The 26803-nt window shown below is 50.4% G+C and overlaps 2 protein-coding genes across 2 annotated transcripts; one reads left to right on the top strand and one right to left on the bottom strand.

The window, feature by feature from the left end:
• The first annotated feature begins 542 nt into the window (after window positions 1-542).
• DHX16 (DEAH-box helicase 16) lies at window positions 543-21367 on the top strand. The gene is made up of 20 exons (XM_050788356.1): window positions 543-1002; window positions 2481-2728; window positions 2812-2974; window positions 3311-3367; window positions 8340-8594; window positions 8801-9004; window positions 9083-9274; window positions 11086-11196; window positions 11366-11481; window positions 13586-13796; window positions 13994-14092; window positions 14204-14356; window positions 17349-17489; window positions 17683-17845; window positions 17933-18051; window positions 18177-18244; window positions 18832-18994; window positions 19093-19254; window positions 19551-19724; window positions 21122-21367. The coding sequence occupies exons 1-20, from the start codon at window positions 796-798 to the stop codon at window positions 21248-21250; spliced, it is 3135 nt and encodes a 1044-aa protein (XP_050644313.1). The 5' UTR covers window positions 543-795; the 3' UTR covers window positions 21251-21367.
• A 24-nt stretch (window positions 21368-21391) lies between these two features.
• On the bottom strand, window positions 21392-26694 carry C4H6orf136 (chromosome 4 C6orf136 homolog). The gene is given in 7 exon segments (XM_050788410.1): window positions 21392-21689; window positions 21774-21843; window positions 23001-23201; window positions 23389-23477; window positions 24369-24770; window positions 26078-26617; window positions 26620-26694. Coding segments are annotated over 7 exon segments (1491 nt in total). The 3' UTR covers window positions 21392-21575.
• Between the last annotated feature and the right edge of the window lie 109 nt (window positions 26695-26803).

The raw sequence follows: 26803 nt of genomic DNA, 5'->3' as shown, positions 1-26803 counted from the left end.
ACAAACGATTATCCTGCCTCAGCCTCCCGAGTACCTGGGGCTGCAGGCGCACGCCACCACACCCGGCTAATTTTTATATTTTTAGTAGAGACAGAGTTTAGCCATCTTGGCCAGGCTGGCCTCGAACTCCTGACCTCAGGTGATCTGCCCGTCTTGGCCTCCCAAAGTGCTGGGATTACAGGCGTGAGCCACCGCGCCCGGCCAACTCGGCTAATATGCTTCATGAGCATGGATCCTATCTTTCAATCTGAAATAGAATTTCGGTCGTCCCTTACTTTGTATAGTTTTTGGCTCTATAAAACTTCCATACTTTATTTATTATGTATCCTGTCCCTCCCCCACCGCAAAATGTAAATTTGGTAAGGAACTTTTGATTTGTCCTCTGCTAGATCCCAGCGACGGAAAGCACACTTTAGGCGTCCATTAAATTGATTTCACTTGTTGAATGAATGCGTTAGCGAAGCACTCACGGACTGACCATCAGGGGGCGTCAGAGAAACTGGATAGAGGCGGAAATGAAGAAAAAAAGAATTACTCCGAACTTTCAGGCATGGTTCCGCGAGGTTTGAACTCGCTCGGCCACCGTAGTGCTTAGAGGCCGAAAAAGTGCAGCCCCTTCCGGGCTCTGCGGTACCGGACGACGGCTTTGGGATGTCGGAAATTGATCCTAGAGGTCCCAAGATAGCTGCCTTGCGAAGCTGAGGCTCCAGCCGAGGGCTCCAGGCCTCCGACCGGCCCAGCAGTGAACGGGGCTGCCCGACGCTTCAGGGCTGGGAGCAGGGAGCGTGGGTCGCCATGGCGACGCCGGCGGGGCTGGAGCGCTGGGTTCAGGACGAGCTGCACTCGGTGTTGGGGCTGAGCGAGCGGCACGTCGCCCAGTTCCTGATCGGTACTGCACAGCGCTGCACGTCGGCCGAGGAGTTCGTGCAGCGCCTACGAGACACTGATACTTTGGATCTCAGTGGGCCGGCCCGGGACTTCGCCCTGAGACTCTGGAACAAGGTGTCGGCAGGGTGGGGAGGGGTCCTGTGATTTGTCCCGATGAGGCTGGCCTAACGGTCCATCGAGGAGTTAAGAAAGTTCAGTTCACAAGCATTTATTCTTTGTCCGTTGTCGCCTAGGTACTGTGCTAGCTGCTGGACGCCCAGCTCAGTGGAGAAGATTGAGGAGGGCTTAGGTGTGTCGGGTTAAACGCAATAGAACGGTGTTTTTCGAACTCTTAACATGCATCCAGGGCCCTTGTTAAAATGCAGATTGCGATTCAGTAGGGATCTTAGTTTCTGCATTTCTTTCTTTCTTTTTTTTTTTTTTTTTTTTTTTTTTTTTTTTTTTGAGACACAGCCTCGCTCGCCCTGTCGCCCAGGCTGGAGTGCGGTCGTAAGATCACGACTCACTACAGCGTCGATCTCCCTGGCTGAAGCGACCCTCCCATCTCATCTTCCCCGGTAGCTGGAACTACGGGCATGCGCCACCACCCCCGGCTAATATCTTTTATTTTTATTTTTATTTTTAGAGACGAGGCCTTGGTGTGTTGTGCAGACTGGTCTCTAACTCCTCAGCTCAAGCAGTCCTCTCTCAGCCCCGCAAAGTGCTGGGATTACAGGTGTTGTGCAGACTGGTCTCTAACTCCTCAGCTCAAGCAGTCCTCTCTCAGCCCCGCAAAGTGCTGGGATTACAGGCGTGAGCCACCTTGCCCGGCCCCCCTCAGCTTCTGAACTTCCTTTCAGCCGTTTAATTAACAGAGGAGGCCCGGTGCAGTGGCTCACACCTGTAATCCCAGCACCCCAGAAGGCTGAGGCAGGAGGATCACTTGAGCCCAAGAGTTCGAGACCAGCCTGGGCAACATAGTGAAACCTCCCTACAAAAAATTTAAAAATTAATTGGGCGTTGTAGTGTGCACCTATGTTTCCAGCTACTTAGGAGCCTGAGGTGGGAGGATCACTTGAGCCCAAGAGGGACAGAGTGAAACCCTGTCTGTAAAAAAAGTCAAAAAGCTGTGGGCCCCATTCAGGATGATAAACATGGGGTGAAGCCATGAGGAAGAAAGAATGAAGGCTGGTTAGCTGGTTTAAAACTAAGTAATTGTGCCCGGGTGCAGTGGCTCACGCCTGTAATCCCAGCACTTTGGGAGGCCCAGGCAACTGGATCATGAGGTCAGGAGTTTGAGACCAACCTGGACAACATGGTGAAACCTCATCTCTACTAAAAATACAGAAATTAGTCGGGCGTGGTGGCAGGAGCCTGTAATCCCAGCTACTTGGGAGGCTGAGGCAGGAGAATTGCTTGAACCTAGGAGGTGGAAGTTGAAGTGAGCTGAGATCACGCCATTGCACTCCAGCTCCGGGTGACAGACCAAGACTCCATCTCGGTGGGCAGGGGGAGACTAAGTATTTGCTTAAATTAGGAACAGAGCTAGAGCTAAGTGGGAGGGCAGAGATCAGGAATTGCTCAGACCTCTTTATCTTCCCCTCTACTGACAGGTACCACGAAAGGCAGTGGTAGAAAAGCCAGCGCGGGCAGCAGAGCGAGAGGCCCGAGCCCTGCTGGAGAAGAACCGATCTTACAGGTTGTTGGAAGACAGTGAAGAGAGCAGTGAGGAGACTGTGAGTAGGGCTGGAAGCAGCCTCCAGAAGAAACGTAAAAAGCGGAAACACCTCAGGAAGAAGCGTGAGGAAGAGGAGGAAGAAGAGGAGGAAGAGGCTTCTGAGAAAGGGAAGAAGAAAACAGGGTAAGTCAGAAGCAGGGCGAGAGAGGATGGGGCGGGCTGAAGTGTGCTCAATGCCCTTATTTAATCCCCTGGATGGGCTGCAGGGGGAGTAAACAGCAGACAGAGAAGCCAGAGTCAGAAGATGAGTGGGAACGGACAGAGCGTGAGCGCCTTCAGGACCTGGAGGAGCGTGATGCCTTTGCTGAGAGGGTTCGACAGCGGGACAAGGATCGGACTCGAAATGTCCTGGAGCGGTCAGACAAGAAGGTGAATAGGAGCAGCACGTTCTGTAAATCCCCAAGAACCTAGGGTGAAATGTGAGGTTGGCTGTGATTGCAGAGATGGTGATCTCTGGGAAGACAAGGGGCTTTCTCTAGTGAGATGTTCACCTCTGTGGGGAGAGATGAGGTGAGAGAAGCCCTGTGCATCCTGTGGCTAAGGCAACTCTACTGTACCTGCAATCATACAGATCCCTCACTGAGAGGGGACATTTTTTGTGTTAGGGTACATCTGAATGATCCTTGTGATTCTAGAGAGGAGCAGCTGTCAGTGTGGGGGCTCTTTGGCCTCACACCCCTCCATTCTTGTTTTTTTTTTTTCTAGGCTTATGAAGAAGCTCAGAAGCGCCTCAAGATGGCCGAGGAAGACCGGAAGGCCATGGTGAGTCCCAGGGCCCAGGGAGCCAAGATCAGAAGACAAAAGGGAAGACCGTCTGATAGAGTGGTTACGTATAGGGAGAGAGAATACAGAGGAAGCACGGTGTGGATGCTGATGGAGTGGTCAGGTCTCTAGAGGAGGGGGTTGGTTGTCAGGAGCCAGCTGAGGACAGACTTATGTTGTCGAGGGAAGGAGCCCTCTTAAGTTGTAGGGGGAAGGAGGCTACCCATAAGTCCTCCTTGACTCTTAACTTTAGAATCAAATATACTCTATTAGTGAATTAAATCGTGAACTTTCCCTATTCCTGAGTCCTAATGAGATGTGAGGCAGCTGGAATGTTGTCAAGAAGGTTGCTGGAGGACAAGGGCAGGGCAGCAGTCCCACTGTACAGGAATGTGCTAACCATTCAGCTTAGGCACACCATCTCCAAATACCTTCCCACCACCTAATTCTTGCACCCCTTATATGGCTTTGTGATCTCCCTGTGTCTTCTCACTGGACAGGGGCAGAGCCCTCATAATTCATAAACTGAACTTTTTATGGTATGAAACTAGGTAGGGTAAGCTGTTTTCCAAAGGCCTGGTCTTGTCAAGTAAAGTCACACTTAGATTCCCCAATAGAATTTTGAGACACTTGGAGCTCCTTTTTTTTTCTTACTTTTTTTCTTTTTTTTGAAATGGAGAGGGGCACACGCTGTCCTTTCGCCCAGGCTGGAGTGCAATGACACGATCTCGGCTCACTGCAACCTCTGCCTCCCAGGTAGCTGGGATTACAGGAGCACACCACCACACCTGGCTAATTTTTTTTATCTTTAGTAGAGACGAGGTTTCACCATGTTGGCCAGGGTGGTCTCGAACCCCTGACCTTGTGATCCACCCACCTTGGCCTCCCAAAGAGCTGGAATTATAAGCGTGAGCCACCGTGCCCTGCCTTCTTTTTATTTGTTTTATTGTTAATATTTATTTATTTATTTTTGAGGTGGAGTCTTACTCTGTTGCCAGGCTGGAGTGTGGTGGCGTGATCTCAGCTCACTGTAACCTCTGCCTCCCTGGTGGAGGAATCAAGCGATTCTCCTGCCTCAGCCTCCCGAGTAGCTGGGACTACAGACCCGCACCACCACACTCGGCTAATTTTTTGTATTTTTAGTAGAGAGGGAGTTTCATCATGTTGGCCAGGATGGTCTTGATCTCTTGACCTTGTGATCTGCCCGCCTTGGCCTTCCAAAGTGTTGGGATTACAGGCCTGAGCCACCACGCCTGGCCCTTTTTACTTCTTAAATTTTATTTATCTATTTATTTATTTTTATTTATTTTTTTGAGACGGAGTCTCTCTCTGTCCCCAAGGCTGGAGTGCAGTAGTGTGATCTTGGCTCGCTACAAGCTCCGCCTCCCGGGTTCATGCCAGTCTCCTGCCTCAGCCTCCCGAGTAGCTGGGACTACAGGCGGCCGCCACCACGCCCGGCTAATGTTTTTTGTATTTTTTTAGTAGAGACAGGGTTTCACCGTGTTAGCCAGGATGATCTTGATCTCCTGACCTCGTGATCCGACCACCTCGGCCTCCCAAAGTGCTAGGATTACAGGCGTGAGCCACCATGCCCAGCCTTTTATTTATTTATTTTTTTGAGACAGAGTTTTGCACTTGTTGCCCAGGCTGGAGTACAATGGCGTGATCTTGGCTCACTGCAACCTCTGCCTCCCAGGTTCAAGTGATTCTCCTGCCTCAGCTTCCACAGTAGCTGGGATTATAGGCATGAGCTATCTCGCCTGGCTAATTCTGTAGAGACAGGGTTTCTCCATGTCGGTCAGGCTGGTCTTGAACTCCTGACTTCAGGTGATCCACCTGCCTCGGCTTCCCAAAGTGCTAGGATTACAGGCGTGAGCCACCGTGTGCCTGGCCTACTCTTGGAGGTCTCTCCTGACCAATTTATCTCATATCTCTTCCTGAAATTGACTGTGGTTAGGCTTCTGAGACATCTCAATGCAGTTGTAGTGGTGGTGGTACTGTTTTGGCCTGAATTTAATTTTTCTTTTTTTTTCTTTCTTTTTTTTTCTTGAGACGGAGTCTCGTTCTGTTGCCCAGGCTGGAGTGCAGTGGCATGATCTCGGCTCACTGCAACCTCTGCCTCCCGGGTTCAAGTGATTCTCCTGCCTCAACCTCCCGAGTAGCTGGGACTACAGACATGCACTAGCATGCCCGGCTTACTTTTGTATGTTTAGTAGAGACGCAGTTTCGCCATGTTGGCCAGTCTGATCTCAAACTCCTGACCTTAGGTGATCCATCCCCCTCGGCCTCCCAAAGTGTTAGGATTACAGGCATGAGCCACTGTGCCCAGCTGTAATTTTTCTTTTTCAATTACAAAAATATTTAAGCACATAGGGAAGTTGAAAGAACAGAAAAAAGAACACTCATATACACTATTCAGTTTGAAAAATGGTTAATACTGTGGGCAATATTTGCATTGTCTTTGTAAATGTGGTATGTTCTTTTTTTTTTTTTTTTTTTTTTGAGACGGAGTCTCGCTGTGTCTCCCAGGCTGGAGTGCAGTGGCGTGATCTCGGCTCACTGCAAGCTCCGCCTCCCAGGTTCACGCCATTCTCCCGCCTCAGCCTCCCAAGTAGCTGAGACTACAGGCGCCCGCCACCACGCCCGGCTAGTTTTTTGTATTTTTAGTAGAGACGGGGTTTCACCATGTTAGCCAGGATGGTCTCGATCTCCTGACCTCGTGATCCACCCGCCTCGGCCTCCCAAAGTGCTGGGATTACAGGCTTGAGCCACCGCGCCCGGCCCTAAATGTGGTATGTTCTTTTCAGATCATTTAAAAGAGTCTTAGACATCATAGCATTTTATCTCTAAGTACATCAGTATGTACCTGCTAAGGATAAAGACATTGTCCTCTAAAATCAGAATGCTCTTGTCACAGTCAGGAAGTTGAACAGCAATTCTTACGTATCGACTAAGATCTCTGTACAATCAAAGATTCCCTCATTACCCCCAAAATAACTTTAATGACTGCTTTTTCCTAACAATGCAGTCAAGGTTCATGCATTGCATTTGGTTATTAGATTTTAAGTTTGTTTCTCTCTCTCTCTCTCACCTTGCAGTGTCCTACATTCTGGATTTGTCTGATCCTTATCTTATGGTGTTAAGTACTTCTCTGCCCTGTGCTTTCTTTAAAGTGGCAATTGGGTCTAAAGCTTGTCTACACTCAGATTAAACAGTTGTGGCAGGAACACTTCTTGGGCGGTGATGTGCACTTCATATTATGTCATATCACGGGGACATACTATCCAGTTGTGTATCTATTAGTATTGATATCCTTTCTACCAATAGCCTTTCATCGAATGCTTTTAGCAGCCACTGGTAATCCTTTCCTGAACATGTTATTTTGTTGGGGATTGCAAAATGGTGATTTTTTGATTCTGTCATTCCTGTTACATGTATTGGCTAGAATTTGTCTATGAAGAAGAGCTTTTCCTTAACAACTAGGAACAAGCTACAGTTCCTTCTTAAAAACCAGGGTAAATGTTTGTTTCCTTTTAAATACCAACTTTTAGAGTAAGGAGTTTGGTGTAACAGTCATTTCACTGGAGACAGATTTTTTTTTCCCTTGTTTTTTGTTTGTGTGTGTCATGTTGGATCCAAGAATTTTTATTTTTCAGTATTTTATAATCTCACATCATTATTCTTTTTAGTGCTCAAATTGCTCTGATTTTTTACCCATATTAAAAAAAAATCTATCTTCCTCTTCCATTGAAGGAATATTTGACTGTGGTACTTAGATTAGGTCGTGATCATAAACTGCATTTTAAGTCTTTACAGAACAAACAAGAAAAGCCAAGCAACTAAGTAGAACCAGGCCCCTTAAGGGTAAAACACTAGAGGGGCTTTTTTTTTTTAACATGGAGTTTTGTTCTTGTCGCTCAGGCTGGAGCGCAGTGGCGTGATCTAAGCTTACTGCAACCTCCGCCTCCCAGGTTCAAGCAATTCTCCTGCCTCTGCCTCCCAAGTAGCTGGGATTACAGGTGCCCACCACCGTGCCCGGCTAATTTTTGTATTTTTAGTAGAGACGGGGGTTTCACCATGTTGGCCATGCTGGTCTCGAACTCCTGACTTCAGGGGATCCACCCGCCTCAGCCTTTCAAAGTGCTGGGATTGCAGGTGTGAGCCACTGCGCCCGCCCGACCACCAGAGGGGCTTTGACCTTGCAGTAGAGGAAGTTGGGATCACAGGGAAGATGATGTTGTCATAGTGGGAGGACTCCTGGCAGGAAAGGGCCTTACAGATATTGCCAGTTTTCTGCTGTCATCCATAATGTGTCCTGAAAAGTTTGTATCAAAGGTAAATGTGTAGAAACTAAGTGACACATAGCATGGTGAAGAGAGGTTAGTACCAGAGAGCCAAACATCCCTGATTACATTTGCCTTACAGAAACACTCTGATGCTGTAGTCCTACCTTTTTTATAATCAGTTTTTCTCTCTTCCTCAAACTATAGTCATACAGTTTAAGACCAAGGAACATCTAACTAGGGCTGAAGATTGCCTCCTGTTGGCACCCCCACTGGTTTCTATCTTTGTCTGAATTGTTTTCAGTTTGAGTCCTGTGCTGCTAAATACTGGATTAGCCTTTTATTTTCCCCCTTTCCACTAATTTGAATAAAATGGCAAGAGTAAAATAAAGCTATGCAGACATCTCCCTGATGTATCTGTTTTAACAAAGATGATAATGCTGCCCGAGAGGACTTTCCAGCTGGATTCGGCTGCAGGAAGATAGGGTGTGGCGTCAGTATGTAGCATCCAAAGAGGCCCAGATTTGAGTATGTCATTGTTTTGGTTGTGCATTGCAGAGGGAAGGTGGAGGGTGCATCCTTAGGTTCTCATGGCCGCCTGTCAGGGAATTTTTCCTTTTTAGGGATTGGTAGAGAAAGGGGTTGCTGCTCCAGCAAGATAAGGATTTGACTGTCCTTTCCCAACTCAGGTCCCTGAGCTGCGGAAGAAATCTCGCCGAGAGTACCTGGCTAAGCGGGAGCGAGAGAAGCTTGAGGACCTGGAGGCGGAGCTGGCTGATGAGGAGTTCCTTTTTGGGGATGTCGAGCTGAGCCGGCATGAGCGGCAGGAGCTCAAATATAAGCGGCGAGTGCGGGATCTCGCCCGGGAGTACCGGGCAGCTGGGGAGCAGGAGAAGCTGGAGGCCACCAATCGCTACCACATGCCCAAGGAAACCCGAGGACAGGTGAGGCGAAGCGGCATCTGCTTCAGCCTTGGTCCCTAAGACAAATTGTGGGGAAGGCTTCAGGGGATTGGGCAACCCCTGAGTCAGCCCCTTTCTTGCCTTGCCTTTCCCAGTGGGCAGTGGGCGGGGGTAGTTATGGGAGGAGGGGGGTGGGCAGAGAGGACATCCTCTGTTTTCGAGTCTTCACATATCCCCGCTGTCTGTAGCCAGCCCGAGCTGTGGATCTAGTGGAGGAGGAATCAGGAGCCCCTGGGGAGGAGCAGCGGCGCTGGGAAGAGGCGCGGCTTGGGGCAGCATCCCTGAAGTTTGGGGCCCGAGATGCTGCCTCCCAGGAGCCCAAGTATCAACTGGTGCTGGAGGAGGAGGAGACCATTGAGTTTGTCCGGGCCACTCAGCTCCAGGGTGATGAGGTAAGAGGAGAGCTGGGAGATATTCTGAGAAGGACCCGAAGCGAGCTATTTAGCTCACATCTCCTCCTCTTTCCTTAGGAGCCTTCAGCTCCACCCACCTCAACTCAGGCCCAGCAGAAAGAGTCCATCCAGGCTGTCCGCCGCAGCCTCCCGGTGTTCCCATTTCGAGAGGAGCTCCTGGCTGCTATTGCAAATCACCAAGTCCTCATCATTGAAGGCGAGACAGGCTCAGGGAAGACCACCCAGATCCCGCAGTATCTCTTTGAGGAGGTACAGTCATCTCACCCTTCAGCTTGCCAGGGCACCTGGCATCAATGTCCTCATTCCTATCAGTGCTCCTTTTACATTGCATTTTTAGTAGTCACTTACCCATCTTTTCCACTAAATTGTGAAATTCTTGAGAATAAAGACCATACCCTTTTCACATTTCTGTTCTCACTTCCTGCATTCATTTCATTCAGGTTAGAAGCACGGGTAGGTGGATAGGTGGAGTGGGACATGTGTATAAATGTGGACCTCCCTGTACTCCAGCCTGGCCAAAAAACAAGAAGGTAAAGGACTATTTTCTTGTCTTTTTGATTTTTTTTTTTTTTTTTTTTTTTTTGGAGATGGGAGTCTTGCTGTGTTACCCAGGCTGGAGTGCAGTGGCACAATCTCGGCTCACTGCAACCTCTTACTCCTGGGTTCAAGCAATTCTCCTGCCTCAGTCTTCAAAGTAGCTGGAATTACAGGCATGCGCCACCACACCTGGCTTATTTTTTAGTAGAGATGGGATTTCACCATGTTGGCCAGGCTGGTCTCAAACTCCTGACCTCAAGTGATCCAGTCGCCTCAACCTCCCAAAGTGCTGGGATTACAGGCATGAGCCACTGTGCCTGGCCCCTGCCCTATTTTGGAGGCCCTTGCTCTGATGCCCAAGCTGGAGTGATGCGGCACCATCATGACTTACTGCAAGCTGGAACTCCTGGGCTCAAGAGATCCTCCCACCTCAGCCTCCTGAGTATCTGGGAGGTGCACACCACCACGCCCATATTAAACATTTTTTGTTTTTTTGAGGTGGAGTCTCGCTCTGTCGCCAGCCCGGAGTGCAGTGGTGCGATCTTGACTCACTGCAACCTCCGCTTCCTAGGTTCAAGTGATTCTCCTGCCTCAGTCTCCCGAGTAGCTGGGACTACAGGTGCACACCACTACACTCAGCTAATTTTTGTATTTTTAGTAGAGATGGGGTTTCACCATGTTGGCCAGGATGGTCTCAATCTCCTGACCTCATGATCTGCCCACCTTGGCCTCCCAAAGTGCTAGAATTACAGGTGTTAGCCACTACACCTGGCCTGAAATTTGTTTTGTTTTGTTTTGTTTTGTTTTGTTTTTTGTTGTTGTTGAGACAGACTCTTGCCCTTTTGTCTAGGCTGGAGTGCGGTGGCATGATCTTGGCTTACTGCAACCTCTGCCTCCCAGGTTCAAGCGATTCTTCTGCCTCAGCCTCCCAAGTAGCTGGAATTACAGCCATGCACCACCATGCCCAGCTACTTTTTTGTATTTTTAGTAAAGACAGGGTTTTACCATTTTGGCCAGGCTTGTCTCAAACTCCCAACCCCGGGAGATCCGCCTGGCTCGGCCTTCCAAAGTGCTGGGATTGCAGGCGTGAGCCACTGGGCCTGGCCAAAGTTTTTAATTTTTAATTTTTTTGTCACACTACGTTGCCCAGGCTGGTCTCGAACTCCAGAGCTCAAGCAATCCTCCCACCTCAGCCTCCCAAAGTACTAGGATTATAGGCGTGAGCCACTGTGCCCAGCCTTCCTGCTTTTTACCTTAGCTGACTCTGCCTCAGCTAATCTGTTCTTTTCCAGCTCAAGTCTAGCAGAGCCATGAACTTAATTACCCAGAGCTAGGTGAGGACCCCCTTTGAGGGCCCTAGGTCTGTCATCCTATCTATTTGCCCTTCTTTTCTGGTATTCAGCATCTGTCTTTTCCTCCTTTTCTCCTGTCTGGCTTTTACAACTTCTTTCTCTGAATTGTACCTGGTCTCAGGGGGCATATTTAGCAAAGGGTAAACCTCTTCTTTCTTCCTTGTCATTCAGGGTTATACAAAGAAGGGTATGAAGATTGCCTGCACCCAACCCCGGAGAGTGGCCGCCATGAGTGTAGCCGCCCGAGTGGCCCGGGAGATGGGTGTGAAGCTTGGGAATGAGGTGAGATTTCTAGGGAACTGGGGGGTAGAGACTGGGGTCTGTGACTCAGTCTACACTGCCCTCAGGTCCCTACGGCAGAAGTCTTGGTGCTGCCCCACTTCACCTTTCCCCAAGTTCCTTTCAGGGCACACCATCCAACACTTGGTTGCTAATGGTTTCCCTTGACCAGGTTGGCTACAGCATCCGCTTTGAGGACTGCACGTCAGAGCGAACTGTCCTCCGCTACATGACAGATGGGATGCTTCTCCGGGAGTTCCTCTCTGAGCCTGACCTTGCGAGTTACAGGTACATACAGGGCCCTCATCTCCCATGAGAGAGCTGCCCACACTCTTTTCCCCCTGTGCTGCCGCCTCCCTCCCACTCAGTTCTCTCCTGGATCTCTAATCTCTGGCTTTTCTCTCATTTCTTGCCACCCAGCCAATTCAGCCATTGTCTTCTGATTAATCCACCAGTTCTTATATCGTTATGGTTCAAACGGTCCTTGAACTGACCTCCAGGTACCACGGAGATGGGGCTGGAGGATAGAAGAGATTGTAGAGAAAGCCTCTTCTTCTTTCCCCATTCATCTCCAGGGTTAGGAAACAACCAGGATAGCATAGCATTGTTGCGGAGGCTTGAAATGCCATGTGGAGACCATTTGAAAACACCTGGAATGCTCAGCTCAGAGGGAGAAACAGGAGAGGCATCCTGGTTCCCTCTAAATATGTGAAGGCTGTGACATGGAAAGAAGGATGAGACTTGGTTTATGTAACCCTACAGGATATAGCTAGGAGCCATGGGGAGGTTACAGGGAGACAGATTCCAACTCAATACCGACGGCTGAGTAACCCTCAGAGTGTTGGAGATTGCAGGGCCTGTCAGAGTGGTTGGACTCTGGATCTTGGCCCTCCACACAAGTCTTGGGTAGCTTGGTCTGTGAATAATGAGCTCTTAGTGCTGGAAATGGCCAAGCAGAGGTTGGTTGAACATGTGTTGAGGGGGAAAAGGGATTCATGAATGTGCTGGGGTTGGGGTCAGGCCAGCTGAACAATATGTGCCCTTTTGACTCTTCAGAGGCTGTGAATTTCTGGCCCTGGAAGATCACAGTGGAGTGATTGGACAGATAGGATTTTATCCTTCATATCCCTTGCAAAAAATCTCTGAGAACCCATGGAGAGCCAGCCAGTGCAAGAGGGCCTGATGCAGATATTTTTGCCCATCAAGCCAGCCTGCTTTGTGGAATGACTGGGGGCTTCACCATCACAGTTAGGGTTAGGGACAAAGAGTTGAGGTCAGAGAGGTGGGTAGGGGAAGATGAGGATGAGTTCCTGAGACTTGGCTGCCATCCAGAAAAGCCAAAAAATAAAGCAAAGAGAAAGAAGGTGTCATGCACATAACTGAGTTAGGAGAAACCAGGGAGCATGCAGAGTCCTCTGAGAGTTGGGGTAGAAAGGCTTAACTTGCTCCTCTCTGCAAAAGAAGAATCCTTAGCAGGTCTGGCTCTGTCACCCAGACTGGAGTGCATTGGTGCAATCTCGGCTTACTGCAAGCTCCGCCTCCCAGGTTCATGCCATTCTCCTGCCTCAGCCTCCCGAGTAGCTGGAACTACAGGCGCCCACCACCACGCCCGGCTAATTTTTTTTTTTTTTTAAGTAGAGACGGGGTTTCACCGTGTTGGCCAGGATGGTCTCAATATCCTGACCTCATGATCCACCCTTCTCGGCCTCCCGAATTGCTGGGATTACAGGCGTGAACCACCGCACCTGGCCTCTTTTTACATAGAGTGTCGCTCTGTCACCCAGGCTGGAGTGCAGTGGCTCAATCTTGGCTCACTGCAACCTCTGCCTCCCGAGTTCAAGCGATTCTCCTGCCTCAGCCACCTGAGTAGCTGGGACTACAGGTGTGCGCCACCACACCTGGCTAATTTTTTTTGTATTTTTAGAAGAGACAGGGTTTCGCCATATTGGCCAGGCTGATCTCAAACTCCTGACCTCGTGATCTGCCTGCCTTGGCCTCCCAAAGTGCTGGGATTACAGGTGTGAGCCACCGTGCCCAGCCTAAAGCATATCCTTCAACTTTTTCTAGTAAGAGCAGCTACTGAGTCTAAGCAGACTCTTGACTGAACTAGAGAGTATGTCTAACTTGTCCTGTCCTCAGTGCAGCCTCTACATCTTGGCTTCTATTGTCTGCTGAGGCTGGGATAGGTTGCAGATCATGGGTCCCTGGCCGCCTCTGACTTTCTGTTGGTCTTACATAACTGGGATGGCTGAGTTCTCCTTAGACCCCCCTCCGTCAACAGTCATTCTTGAGCTCTTTGTGTCCATCACTCCCCTCTCGTCCAGGGAACCCTGGTGTCTGATACTGCATTGCCCAGCGCTCCTCCCTCATTGCTGCCCTATTCCCTCCCCAGTGTGGTGATGGTGGATGAGGCTCACGAACGGACCCTACACACAGACATTCTCTTTGGATTGATCAAGGATGTTGCTCGCTTCCGACCTGAGCTCAAGGTCCTGGTGGCTTCAGCCACACTGGACACTGCCCGTTTCTCCACCTTCTTTGATGACGCCCCTGTGTTTCGAATCCCCGGACGCAGGTTTCCTGTGGACATCTTCTACACCAAGGTGCTACCTCAGGGAGGATGGGCTTAAGTCTGTGGCAGAAAAGCTGAGGCCTTTGGAGAAAGTTATCCCAAGGAGGGAAAGATGGAGTGGAAGATCCAAAGGGGAACTAGGATAAAGTGTATGTTGAACTGGGAGGAGAGGAAAGGTTTGCCTAAGCAGGTGGCCCTCCTGTGACCCCATCTCTTTCTGCTCTCCAGGCTCCAGAGGCTGACTACTTGGAAGCTTGTGTTGTATCTGTGTTGCAGATCCACGTGACCCAGCCCCCTGGGGATATCCTGGTGTTCCTGACAGGACAGGTGCCTGACATGGTTGGGAGAGGGGAGGATGTATCTCAGGGGAAGACGGGGCCGGCATGTTGGCCTTCTGTGACTCTGGGATCCCTGCTGCTCTCCCCGCCCTCTATCCAGGAGGAGATTGAGGCTGCCTGTGAGATGCTCCAGGATCGCTGCCGCCGCCTGGGCTCCAAAATCCGGGAGCTCCTGGTGCTGCCCATTTATGCCAACCTGCCCTCTGACATGCAGGCCCGCATCTTCCAGCCCACGCCACCTGGGGCACGAAAGGTCGGTTGGAGAAACCCACACTCTTCACCCCTGTGCTTCCCACAACTAGTAGTGAAAAAGCTGTGTGCCTGCCCCATGCAAGGTGAGCCCTGGGCACTGCTGCACACAGCTGAGGAGCAGTCAGTCCTTTGTCCCTGGGACTGAAGGGAGGAGAAATATGGTGTGAACCAAGAGAGAGCCAAATATGTGATCTGGAAAGTAAGCACAGTAGATTCAGTGGAGAAGGGAAGTCCTTGATGTGCCAGGAGGTGGGATTTGATATGGACCTTTAAGAGAAATGGCTGAGGTCGGCCAGGTGCAGTGGCTCACACCTATAATCCCAGCACTTTGGGAGGCTGAGGTGGGCAGATCACAAGGTCAGGAGATCAAGACCATCCTGGCTAACACAGTGAAACCCCGTCTCTACTAAAAAAATTTTTTTAAAAATTAGCTGGGCATTGTGGCGGTCGCCTGTAGTCTCAGTTACTCGGGAGGCTGAGGCAGGAGAATGGCATGAACCCAGGAGGCGGAGCTTGCAGTGAGCTGAGATCGTGTCACTGCACTCCAGCATGGGCGACAGAGTGAGACTCCGTCTCAAAAAAGAAGAGAAAAGGCTGAGGTCAGGCATGGTGGCTCACGCCTGTAGTCCCAGGACTTTCGGAGGCCGAGGTGGGCGGATCACTTGAGGTCAGTAGTTCAAAACTGGGTTTGCTAACATGGTGAAACCCTGCCTCTTCTGAAAATACAAAAATCAGCCGGGCGTGGTGGCGTGCGCCTATAATCCCAGCTGTTCAGGAGACTGAGTCATGAGAATCGCTTGAACCCGGGAGGAGGAGGTTGCAGTGAGCTGAGATTGCCCTACGGCACTCCAGCCTGGTGACTGTGCGAGACTCTGTCTCAAAAAAGAAAAATGTCGCTGAGAAGTTATCAGAGGAAGGCCCAAAGTATGTTTGAGGTCAGTGTGAGCTAATAGGCTTAGTGGGAGGTTCATATGGTGAAGGAGTAGGAGACAAGGGTAAAAACAATTTGGGGCTAAGATTAGGGAGAGTCTTTGATGACAGGAGAGTTTGGACTTTATGTATTTTTCTTTTTTGAGACAGAGTCTTGCTCTGTCACCTAGGCTGAAGTGCAGTGGCAAGATCTCGGCTCACTGCAGCCTCCGCCTCCCAGGCTCAAGTGATTCTTGTGCCTCAGCCTCCCAAGTAGCTGGGATTACAGGTGTGTACCACCACACCAAGCTAAATTTTTTTTTTTTTTTTTTTTTGAGACGGAGTCTCGCTCTGTCACCCAGGCTGGAGTGCAGTGGCCGGATCTCAGCTCACTGCAAGCTCCGCCTCCCGGGTTTTTACGCCATTCTCCGGCCTCAGCCTCCCGAGTAGCTGGGACTACAGGCGCTGCCACCTCGCCCGGCTATTTTTTTTTTTTTGTATTTCTTAGTAGAGATGGGGTTTCACCGTGTTAGCCAGGATGGTCTCGATCTCCTGACCTCGTGATCCGCCCACCTCGGCCTCCCAAAGTGCTGGGATTACAGGCTTGAGCCACCGCGCCCGGCCTTTTTTTTTTTTTTTGAGATGGAGTCTCACTCTTGCCCAGGCTGGAGTGCAGTGGCGCCAACTCTGCTCACTGCAACCTCTGCCTCTCAGGTTCAAGCGATTCTCCTGCCTCAGCCCCCCTAGCAGCTGGGATTATAGGCGCTCTCCACCACGCCCAGCTAATTTTTTGTATTTTTAGTAGAGATGAGGTTTCGCTATTTTGGCCAGATTGGTCTTGAATGCCTGACCTCAGGTGATCCACCCACCTTGGCCTCCCAAAGTGCTGGGATTATAGGCATGAGCCACTATGCCCGGCCAACACCCAGCTAATTTTTAGTAGAGACGGGGTTTTGCCATGTTGGCCAGGCTGGTCTTGAACTCCTGGCCTCGAGTGATCCACCTGCCTTGGCCTCCCAAAGTGCTGGGTTACAGGCATGAGCCACTGTGCCCGGCGAAGTTTGGACTTTAGACAGCTGAGTAGCAATCAAAGGATTTTGAGCAGAGATTTAACTTTCAGATTTAACAAATATTTAATGAGTCCCTTCTGTGTGTCAGGTACACAGGGGTTGATGATACAGTGATGAACAAAACAAGTCCCTAGCCTAACAAACTTGCACTTGTGGTCTATTGGGGAAACAGTGGATGCATAAATACATAATGTCAATTTGTGGCCAGTGCTATGAAGAGATACAAGGTAGCATAGCAGGATGGAACTTGACTCTGAGGGGTGGGAGTGAGGACTGGCATGAAGGTATTTTCCTTGAGGTGTAGTGAGGGCCTCTTCAGTCAGGGGAAAGTGGAACAGAGACCCAAACCAGGTGAGGGAGGGAGCCAGGCTGATACCTGTGAGAAGAGTGTGCCAGACAGAGGGAACAGCTGATGCAAATAATCCAGTGAGGAGTGCACTTAAGTGGGCAGAGCAAAGCAGTGTGCGAGAGGAGTGAGGGAGGTGGTGGAATGCTAGCAGATGAGGTCAGAAAGGCAGCGGGGGTAGGTGATCCAGGCTTTTAAGGGGCTTGGATTAAATTCTAGAGTAGGATAGGAAGCCACTGAAGGATGGGGAGTGATGTGACAGGTTTGTATTTTAAAAGGACTGTCCTGGATGCCATGTGACAGAGGGTAGGAGCAGAAGCAGGGAGACGTGTTAGGAGGCTCTTACAGGAAGTGTTGTGTGAAGATGAAAGCAGTGGTGGGGAAGATGGGGCAGGAACTTGAATACCCCCATTTCCCAACCCCCCCCTCAAAAAAACCCTAAATCCTCTTCTCCATTTTCTTTCCTCCTATGGCCCTGCTATCTCCCAGCGCCCACTTCCCTCTCCCCTGTCTTTTGGACTTGTCCCCTGCTCCTGACCTTGAATACTAATTCCTTCAGCTCCTGCCCCTTACTGCAATTGCTTCACTACTCCTAACTTTCCAAGATTACTTTTTCTGGGTAACTAGGTAGGTGGGGTCACTGGGTGACCCCATATCCTCTCACTCAGGTGGTTGTGGCAACAAACATTGCTGAGACATCACTCACCATCGAGGGCATCATTTATGTGCTGGATCCAGGGTTCTGTAAGCAGAAGAGCTACAACCCCCGCACAGGCATGGAATCGCTCACTGTCACACCCTGCAGCAAGGTCAGCCTGGGAATGCATGGGGGTGGGGGAGGTGGAGTTGGCCCACAGAGAAGGTCCAACTCAGAAGCAGAGTGGGGGCTTCCTAGGGAGCGGGGATGAGCAGTTTGCATCCTTCCAGATTTCTTGCGTAAATACTGCCTTTTCTCTTTTCCCTGACCAAATTGTCAGCCAGCCTGCTCTCCTTTCTTTCCAGGCCTCAGCCAATCAGCGAGCTGGCAGGGCAGGTCGAGTGGCTGCAGGGAAGTGCTTCCGCCTGTATACCGCCTGGGCCTATCAGCACGAGCTTGAGGAAACCACAGTGCCTGAGATCCAGAGGACCAGCTTGGGCAATGTCGTGTTGCTGCTCAAGAGCTTAGGTGATTGGGCTACCTGAGAGAGGAGGGAGGGGCTGGAGTCACTGTCCTTTGAAGGGACTGTGTTCCATCTGTCACACCTCTGTCTAGGGATCCATGACCTAATGCACTTTGATTTCCTGGACGCTCCACCATATGAGACACTGCTGCTGGCTTTGGAGCAGCTGTATGCTCTGGGAGCCCTCAACCACCTTGGGGAGCTCACTACGGTGAGTTGGGGGGCAGCATGGCTTGGGGCAGGATGATAGGGGTCAGGATGGCTCCAGGGGCCCCTGTAGTAGTAGTGGGAAACCTGAGGGAGGACTGGGCTCAACTCTCTCTCTCCTCTCCCTAGTCTGGTCGAAAGATGGCAGAGCTGCCGGTGGACCCCATGCTGTCCAAAATGATCTTAGCCTCTGAGAAGTAAGCCCTCCCCTCCACCTGGTCTCCCAGCACACATACTGGCCAGGCCTCCTCTTGTCTCTGGGGTCCTCTTTGTCTTTTTCTCTTCATCATATTATCCTTTAACACATAAGAAAGTATTAGATAACTCTGATTGCCCTCTTTTGAGGGTAAGACACTTGATCCTATCCTTGATTCCACTGTGCCTGGCCCCTTGAGGAACTTACTCGTTCCTAAGATTTGAAACTAGAACATTTAATGTAGCTGTGGAGGGACAACCTTTAAATGCCATTCCTCTGCTGTCAGAGATCTTTTCCAAATGCACATAGTGAATGCACACTTTCTGCAGAAGCCTCAGAAGTCCCCAGTGTTTCCTGCTCCTGCCTCCATGGATGTCCCTCCTTTGTGACTGTGTTTCATCTATGGCCCCTACCTCCTTGACCCCCAGGCTGCTGCCAGAATCTATCTGCTGGCTGCTTTGTAGCCATTAGGCCAACCAGCCTTTTCCACATGAGGGAACATCCATCACACAGTGATCACTCCCCACTCCACCATATCTGTTCCTATGTGTCTTGCTTTGAACTCATGCTTTCCCCTTCCTGTCCCAGGTACAGCTGTTCAGAGGAGATCCTGACAGTGGCTGCCATGCTCTCTGTCAACAACTCCATCTTCTACCGACCAAAGGACAAGGTCGTCCATGCTGACAACGCCCGTGTCAACTTCTTTCTCCCTGGTGGTGACCACCTGGTTCTGCTAAATGTTTACACACAGGTCACTGGGCTTGGGTGAGTGGGAATGAGAGACACCGGGGGACTTTAGTCCTACTGTATACTTAACTGTCTCTCCTTTCTTTTTAATCCTTTTCCCAGTGGGCCGAGAGTGGTTACTCTTCCCAGTGGTGCTATGAGAACTTTGTACAGTTCAGATCAATGCGCCGAGCCCGGGATGTGCGGGAACAGCTGGAAGGGCTCTTGGAACGTGTGGAAGTTGGTCTCAGTTCCTGCCAGGGGGACTATATCCGTGTACGCAAGGTCAGCATTTCTTCAGCCTCCTGCTCTCCACCCCCAGTACCTTCCCAGGAGCAAGCTTCTCTAGGGGCATGCAGCAGTTCCTCCAGCCTGAGAGCATGCCCTCTTCCCCTTGTGTATGACGGTGTCCTCCCAGGGCCCTTTCTTCCCCAGACCACTGGAGGTTCATTCCTGGGAAGTTCTTCATGCATTCCTTACCTCTCTAGTTTTCCTGAAGCTGGAATTAAAAAGGTAGTGAGCTCTTAGGGTCCCCAGATGTCTGCCTTTTCCATTGATTTTCTTTCCTGCCTGCTCCTTAGGCCATCACTGCTGGTTACTTTTACCACACGGCACGGTTGACTCGGAGCGGCTACCGCACAGTAAAACAGCAGCAGACGGTCTTCATTCATCCCAACTCCTCCCTCTTTGAGCAACAGCCACGCTGGCTGCTCTACCACGAACTTGTCTTGACTACCAAAGAGTTCATGAGACAGGTGAGGACAACATCCTGTGCCCACACAGGTGGAGACTATGTAGAGAGATGGTATCCTGACAAGCTAAGAACCCAGGTTCAAGTTGCTGGGACTGGTACAGAAAGAGGAAGGTAGGGTAAAATAGAAAGACATCCTTTGTTTTGTTTTTGTTTTTGAGACTGAGTCTCGCTCTATTGCCCAGGCTGGAGTGCAGTGGCGCAATCTAGCCTCACTGCAACCTCTGCCTCCCGGGTTCAAGATATTCTCATGCCTCAGCCTTCCAAGTAGCTGAGATTACAGGTGCAAGCCTCAATGCCTGGCTAATTTTTGGTATTTTTAGTAGAGATGAGGTTTCACCATGTTGGCCAGGCTGGTCTTAAATGTGTGCCTCGGCCTCCCAAAGTGCAGGGATTACAGTTGTAAGCCACTGTGCCCAGCCCAAAGACATCCTTTCTAACAGGTGTCAGCATCTTCCAAGATCTGAGAACTAGACATTTATTCAATACATATTTGAATGGCTACTGTATAGGTGCTGGGGCTATAATGAACAAAGCAGAGTGTCTCTTGTCTCACAGTGTACTTTGTCTATGTTCTAGGCTTTTCTTTTTTTTTTTTTTTTTGAGACAAGAGTTTCGCACTCTAGTAGCCTACGCTGGAGTGCAGTGGCACAGTCTCAGCTCATGCAATCTCTGCCTTCCAGTTTCAAGCAATTCCCCTGCCTCAGCCTCCAGCTGGGATTACAGGTGCCCACCACCACGCCCAGCTAATTTTTGTATTTCTAGTAGACAGGGTTTCACCATGTTGGCCAGGTTGATCTCGAACTCCTGACCTCATGATCCGCCCGCCTCAGTCTCCCAAAGTGTTGGGATTACAGGCGTGAGTCACCACGCCCGGCATGTTCTAGACTTTTCTTAGGAATAGCTTATTTGGTATCTTGAGTAACACATAGAGGTGTATCTGCCCTTTGGATATATAATAATAGAGCCAGGCACCTTTACCCCTAGCCCTGCAGTCAAAGAGGAAAGATAACTTTTGACCACACACATGAGGATCTAGGTTGGGGCTGGGCATAGTGGCTCATTCTTGTAAACCATCCTAGCACTTTGGGAGGCCAAGGCAAGATCCCAGCACTTTGGGAGGCCAAGATCAGCCCAGGCAACATACTGAGACCCCATCTATACAAAAAATTAATGGGGCACTGTGATGTGTGCCTGTAGTCTCAGCCACTTGGGAGGCTGAGGCAGAAGGACTGCTTTGAGCCTGGGAGGTCGAGGCTGCAGTGAGCCATGATATGCCACTGCAGTCCAGCCTGGGCAACAGAGCAAGACCCTGTTTCAATTTAAGAAAAAAATAATAATACACAAAAGATCTATGTTGGAAAGAAGGGAACTCCATTGATCTTTTCTCTCTCCTCCTAGGTACTGGAGATTGAGAGCAGTTGGCTTCTGGAGGTGGCTCCCCATTATTATAAGGCCAAGGAGCTAGAAGATCCCCATGCTAAGAAAATGCCCAAAAAAATAGGCAAAACACGAGAAGAGCTAGGGTAAGAGAAGGACGTAAACAGAACCTGTGACACCAGCTCCTTTTCCTTCTATACATTATTTAATACCTATTAAATAAAATTATTTTTGGAATAAAGCTTGTGGGAATATTTGGGATCTAGAGAAAGTGATACATGAAATTCTATCTCATATAGTCAGTTAAACTTTATTATTTACAAGTTAAATTACAGAGCAGCTTTACACAGCATGAGATGGAAAGGAAGGCAGGAGAGAAAAGGGAGGAAGCTGGCTCCTGAGATTCTTGGCTGCCTCCACCTCCTTCTCTTGGGCTTAGCAGTCTTCAGTGCTGCCCCCACTCAAAGGTCAAGGATCAGGGCTTGGAACACAGGTTTAAGTCAGGTTCTGGCTCTGACAGCCCCAGGGCCACCAGGGCTCCCACTAGCAGCTTCTTCACAGGCGTTGGAGGTGAGTGTGAAGGCATCAACTGCAAGGAGAAAGGTTAATGCCAGTTGCGGGAGGCACACAGATGTTCTACCCTTCACCCCACCCAGCCCTACCTAGGACTCACTTTATCTAGACGATGGCGACAAATGAGGCCACTGGAATTCAGGTAGAAAGTGGAGTAGGCATCATAGGTCCTGGGGAATACAGGGAGGCTTACTGAGGGAGAAGGTGACTGGTCCCAAAGCTGAATTCAAGCATTTGTTTAAACGAGTAGTCTCTAAATTCTGCTACATATTAGATCACCTGGGCAACTTACAAACATCTCAGTGCTTAGGTTGTCCCGTCTCAATTAAATCAGTGTTTGGCATCAATATTTTTTAACGATCCTTGGGCATTTCTACCATGCAGCAGTTTGGGAACTGCTGGTTTAAAAACTTATATCCAATGTTTGTGGCTGAGCCTAACATTTTATTGCGATTCTACTCCCAGGCAGAAATCTACCAGGTTGTAAGGCTCAACATAAGAGACAGGACTTTTCATTTGTTCAGTACTTTTTTTTTTTTTTTTTTTGGTGAGACGGTTTCACTCTCACCCAGGCTGGAGTGCAGTAATGTGATCACGGCTCACTGCAACTTCCGCCTCCCGGGTTCAAGTAATTCTCCCATCTCAGCCTCCCAAGTACCTGGAACTACAGGTGCACACCACACACCTGGCTAATTTTTGTATTTTTTGGGTTTTACCATGTTGGCCAGGCAGGTCTCCAACTCCTTACCTCAAGTGATCCGCCTGCCTCGGCCTCCCAAAGTGCTAGCATTACAGGCGTGAGCCACCACACCCAGCCTGTTCAGTAAGTATTTGAGTACCTACCATATGCTAGGTACTGTATAGGAAGAAACTGAAGCTCAGATGTTTTTCTAATATACTGAGCCTCTTTTTTTTTTTTTTTTTTTTAACATTAACATAAACTAAACAAGATCCCTGTCCTTATACAGTCAAGTCAGGATAGGTCAAGGGTTGTCTGGGAGACTAGATCATCTGTAATCTCAGCACTTTGGGAGGCTAAGGCAGGCAGATCACCTGAGGTCAGGAGTTCGAGACCAGCCAGCCAACATGGTGAAACCCCGTATCTACTAAAAATACAAAAATTAGCCAGGTGTGGTGGTGCGCCTGTAATCCCAGCTACCCAGGAGCCTGAGGCCGGAGAATCACTGGAACCCGGGAGGTAGAGGCTGCAGTGAGCTGAGATCACGCCACTGCACTCCATCCTGGGTGACAGAGTGAGACTCCATCTCAAAAGACAAAAAAAGAGGGAACTGATTATAGTTTGGGTCCTTTCTCATTTCTCTCTTACCGGTAAAGCTCGTCTTTGTCACGCTTGTAGAACCGCAGAAAGAGCAAGTGGACAGGCAGCCCTACGAGCCGCCACCGTGCTTGCAGGGTCCAATTCTCAGGGTGGCGGGTCAGTTGTAGAACCTCCAAACGAAGCTGTGAAAAGTAATTCCAGGCCAGGAAACGGCAGAGGGTCAGTGAAAGAATGTACCATGTCCGGCCCCTGTGAAGAAGGGATGGGAAATAAATCTCATGATGGCAGAATTAGAAAAACAAACTGGCTTCTGTCTAAGAAATGGGGAAGAGCCGTGAGAAGCAATCTAGGAACTTCTCTGGGAAGTGGAAAAGGTCATGTGTATAGCTTTGGGTGCTTTTCCTCCCCAAGGCCCTACCTGTGCCCCAATTCTCACTTGGTACGTATGTTGAGGATCTCATTGATGAATTCCACATCCAAGGAATACAGACTGTAGTCGTGGGACTGAAGGAAGAGCTTGGGAAGCTAGGTGGAAGAAGATGGCATCAATCCAGTGGGAAAGAAAAGATAATCCTATTTTTCAGTTTTCTATTTTTTCTTTTTTTTTTGAGATGGAGTGTAGCTCTGTCACCCAGGCTGGAGTGCAGTGGTGTGATCTTGGCTCACTGCAACCTCCGCCTCCCAGGTTTAAGCGATTCTCCTCCCTTAGCCTCCCGAGTAGCTGGGATTACAGGCACCTGCCGTGCCCAGCTGCTAATTTTTGTATTTTTAGTAGAGATGGGGTTTCACTGTGTTGGCCAGGCTGGTCTTGAACTCCTGACCTCGTGATCTGCCTGCCTCGGCCTCCCAAAGTGCTAGGATTGTAAGTGTGAGCCACTGTGCCAGGCCCAGTTTTCTATTTTTAAGGCCTCCTTACTCCCGTCTTGGAGTGAAAGATCTCATCCCATGATTAACCTCCCTTAACTCAAAATGAGGAACATTTTCTTTTTCTTTTTTTTTTTTTTTTTTGAGACAGAGTCTCACTCTGTTGCCCAGGCTGGAGTACAATGGTGCTATCTCAGCTCACTGCAGCTCCTGGGTTCAAGTGATTCTCCTGCCTCAGCCTCCTGTCTGCCACCATGCCTGGCTGATTTTTGTATTCTTAGTAGAGATGTGGTTTCACCATGTTGGCCAGGCTGGTCTTGAACTCCTGACCTCAGATGATCCACCTGCCTCAGCCTCCAAAAGTGCTGGGATTACAGCACTTTGAGTTACCGTGCCTGGCTGGAACATCATTTTCTCAGGAAAACGTTTATAATACATTTCTATGCCTGCCTCATGGTTCCAAAAAAGAATCCAGTTGACTAACCCCCTACCTCCAAGGATTACTGACATCCCTTCCCACTGTAGATGTCGGCCACTTTTGCACTGACTTACCTCTTGTCTCAGTCTCTCATACATGACAGACAGATGTTCCTCCATACTAGGATCTCCTGACGGGGTGGCAGGGGAAGGGTGGGCAGTTCCAGGGACTTGGAAAGGTATCCAAGCCCCAGGATAGGGGCAGGGAGGTCCCTCAAAAAGGCTTCTAAGCCCGTCCAGGCAGCCGCTATGCAACTCAGGTCCTGGTCCCTCCTCCCCCTTTCCTGGAGGGAGAACCACCCATGCTGAGCTGAGGGCCTGGATCTGAGGGAGAGGTAGTGGGGGAACCTGGGGAGGATGCTGGGTGGGAAGGCGCGGGGGCAGGGGAGACCAGAGTAGAGGAGAAGATGGGGAAGTGGTTGTCGTGGACTGGGGCCAAAGGGGTGGGAATGGTAGAGTCCCTGGATAAAGCTGGTCCTAAGGAGACAGAACAAAAGGGAAAAAGATAAGAATCCACTTGCCTAACACCCCTTCATCCCTTGGATGCTCAACAGGTTTCCAATACCTATTCCTCCTGACAGAATGGATGGAATTACTATAGGAAAAAAGGGATGGATTCATCTCCATCTCTACTGAAAACAGGAGGAAACCATTTTATTATTTTGAGATGGAGTCTCGCTCTGTCGCCAGGCTGGAGTGCAGTGGCGCGATCTCAGCTCACTGCAACCTCTGTCTCCCGGGTTCAAGTGATTCTCCTGCCTCAGCCTCCCGAGTAGCTGGGACTACAGGCAAGCGCCACCACCCCCAGCTAGTTTTTGTATTTTTAGTAGAGATGGGGTTTCACCATGTTGACCAGGATGGTTTTCATCTCTTGACCTCGTGATCCACCGCGACCGGCCAGAATTCCTTGATTCCAACACTGGACCGGGCGCGGTGGCTCACACCTGTAATCCCAGCACTTTGGGAGGCCGAGGCGAGCAGATCACGAGGTCTAGGAGTTCGAGACCAGCCTGGCCAATATGGTGACACCCCGTCTCTATTAAAAATACAAAAAAATTAGCCGGGTGTGGTGGCTCGTGCCTGTAGTCCCAGCTACTCGGGAGGCTGAGGCAGAAGAATCGCTTGAACCCAGGAGACGGAGGTTTCAGTGAGCCGAGATGGTGCCACTGCACTTCAGCCTGGTTGACAGAGCGAGACTCCGTTTCAAAAAAAAAAAAAAAAAAAAAGATTCCAAAACGGGGGGCAGTTTCACCTCTCTTATCTCAAGAATCATGTAATACATACTCGATGAGCGAACGAATAACAGGTTTTATTGTACTGTGGATTAAATGCTGTGGCCTGTACGTCTCCATGATTAAGTGTGCGAGGCAAATGTACAGAGAAAAAAGAATATCCAGCTGAAACTAGGAATCTGAATTCTAGTTCTATCATGTACTTTAGGCATTCTCATTCCCTATGCCTCCGCTTCCTACAAATGTCCTATAAACCAGGACAATAAAACCTCACTGAGTTATGAGGCCTATATGAAATAATGAATGTAAACAAAACGTAGCGACCTAGAAAGCAGTACATAAATGGAAGCTATTATCATTTTGGGCCCCTTTAACGACAGACACAACCTCAGGAGACAGTTAAAGGCTGGCCTTCATTCTCCTGGGTTTACCGACGTTGAAACTGCAAGGGGAGGTCATCCAAAGTCAGGCCTCACCCGAGTCCCTCCGCTCCCAAGGAACCACCCAGGGGACCGTCTCACTCCAGGGAAGGCGGGCGGCCCGCTCGGGTACCTCGGTCCCCAACGGTGTCCCAGAGGCGCCGTCTCTGCTGGGGGCGTGGCCATCTTGCCAGCCCCGGCGCAGGGGCCCGAAGCGGGTGCACACTGGCCGGCCTTCCTGCCAGGACCGCTCTCCGAGTGCAAGACGCGCGGGCTGCTGAGGGCGCCCCGCGGGTCTGGTCTGGGCCGAGGAACTCCGGGACGGCGCCGCGGCCGGGCTGCGAATCTCTCCGCCCCTGCCCTTCAAATCACCTCTAGGCACAGGTAACCGCGGAGAGTCGGGCGCAACGCAGACGCGCCCCGCTGCCTGGCCTTGACCCCGCCTGTCCGCCCTCAAACCTGGGAGGACCGAAGTCCTTACGCGCCAGGCCTGGCAGCGCCTCCCGCCCGCTCCCGCGACCCCTAGCCCGTCCACGCGCTGCAGGGGACAGGTGGGAAGGGGCGGCGGGTGTCTCTGCGCCTGCGCGGAACCCAGCGCGCGCTCCGCCCCACGCACCGGCTCTGAGGAGGGTCTCTCCCCGCCCCCTCTCCTCCCTCCCGCTTCTGCTCCGCTCTCACCTGGGGTCGAGCCTGGTAGGCGCGGAGGCAAGGGCCGAGACGCCGGGCCGCACCCCGGCTGGGCTGGTACATGATCTTCCGGGAGTGGAGAGGGAGCCTCCTGAGTCCGACCTCCGGCCTCCTCACAGGGGTGAGCGCGCCCCGGAGCCGGCTTCGTGAAGGGGAAAGGAGGCCGGGGCGG

The sequence above is a fragment of the Macaca thibetana genome, chromosome 4 (genome assembly GCF_024542745.1).
Source record: "Macaca thibetana thibetana isolate TM-01 chromosome 4, ASM2454274v1, whole genome shotgun sequence".
Taxonomy (NCBI): Eukaryota; Metazoa; Chordata; class Mammalia; order Primates; family Cercopithecidae; genus Macaca; species Macaca thibetana.
Note: the sequence above shows the minus strand (reverse complement) of the source record. Positions and strands in the feature narration are given on the sequence as shown.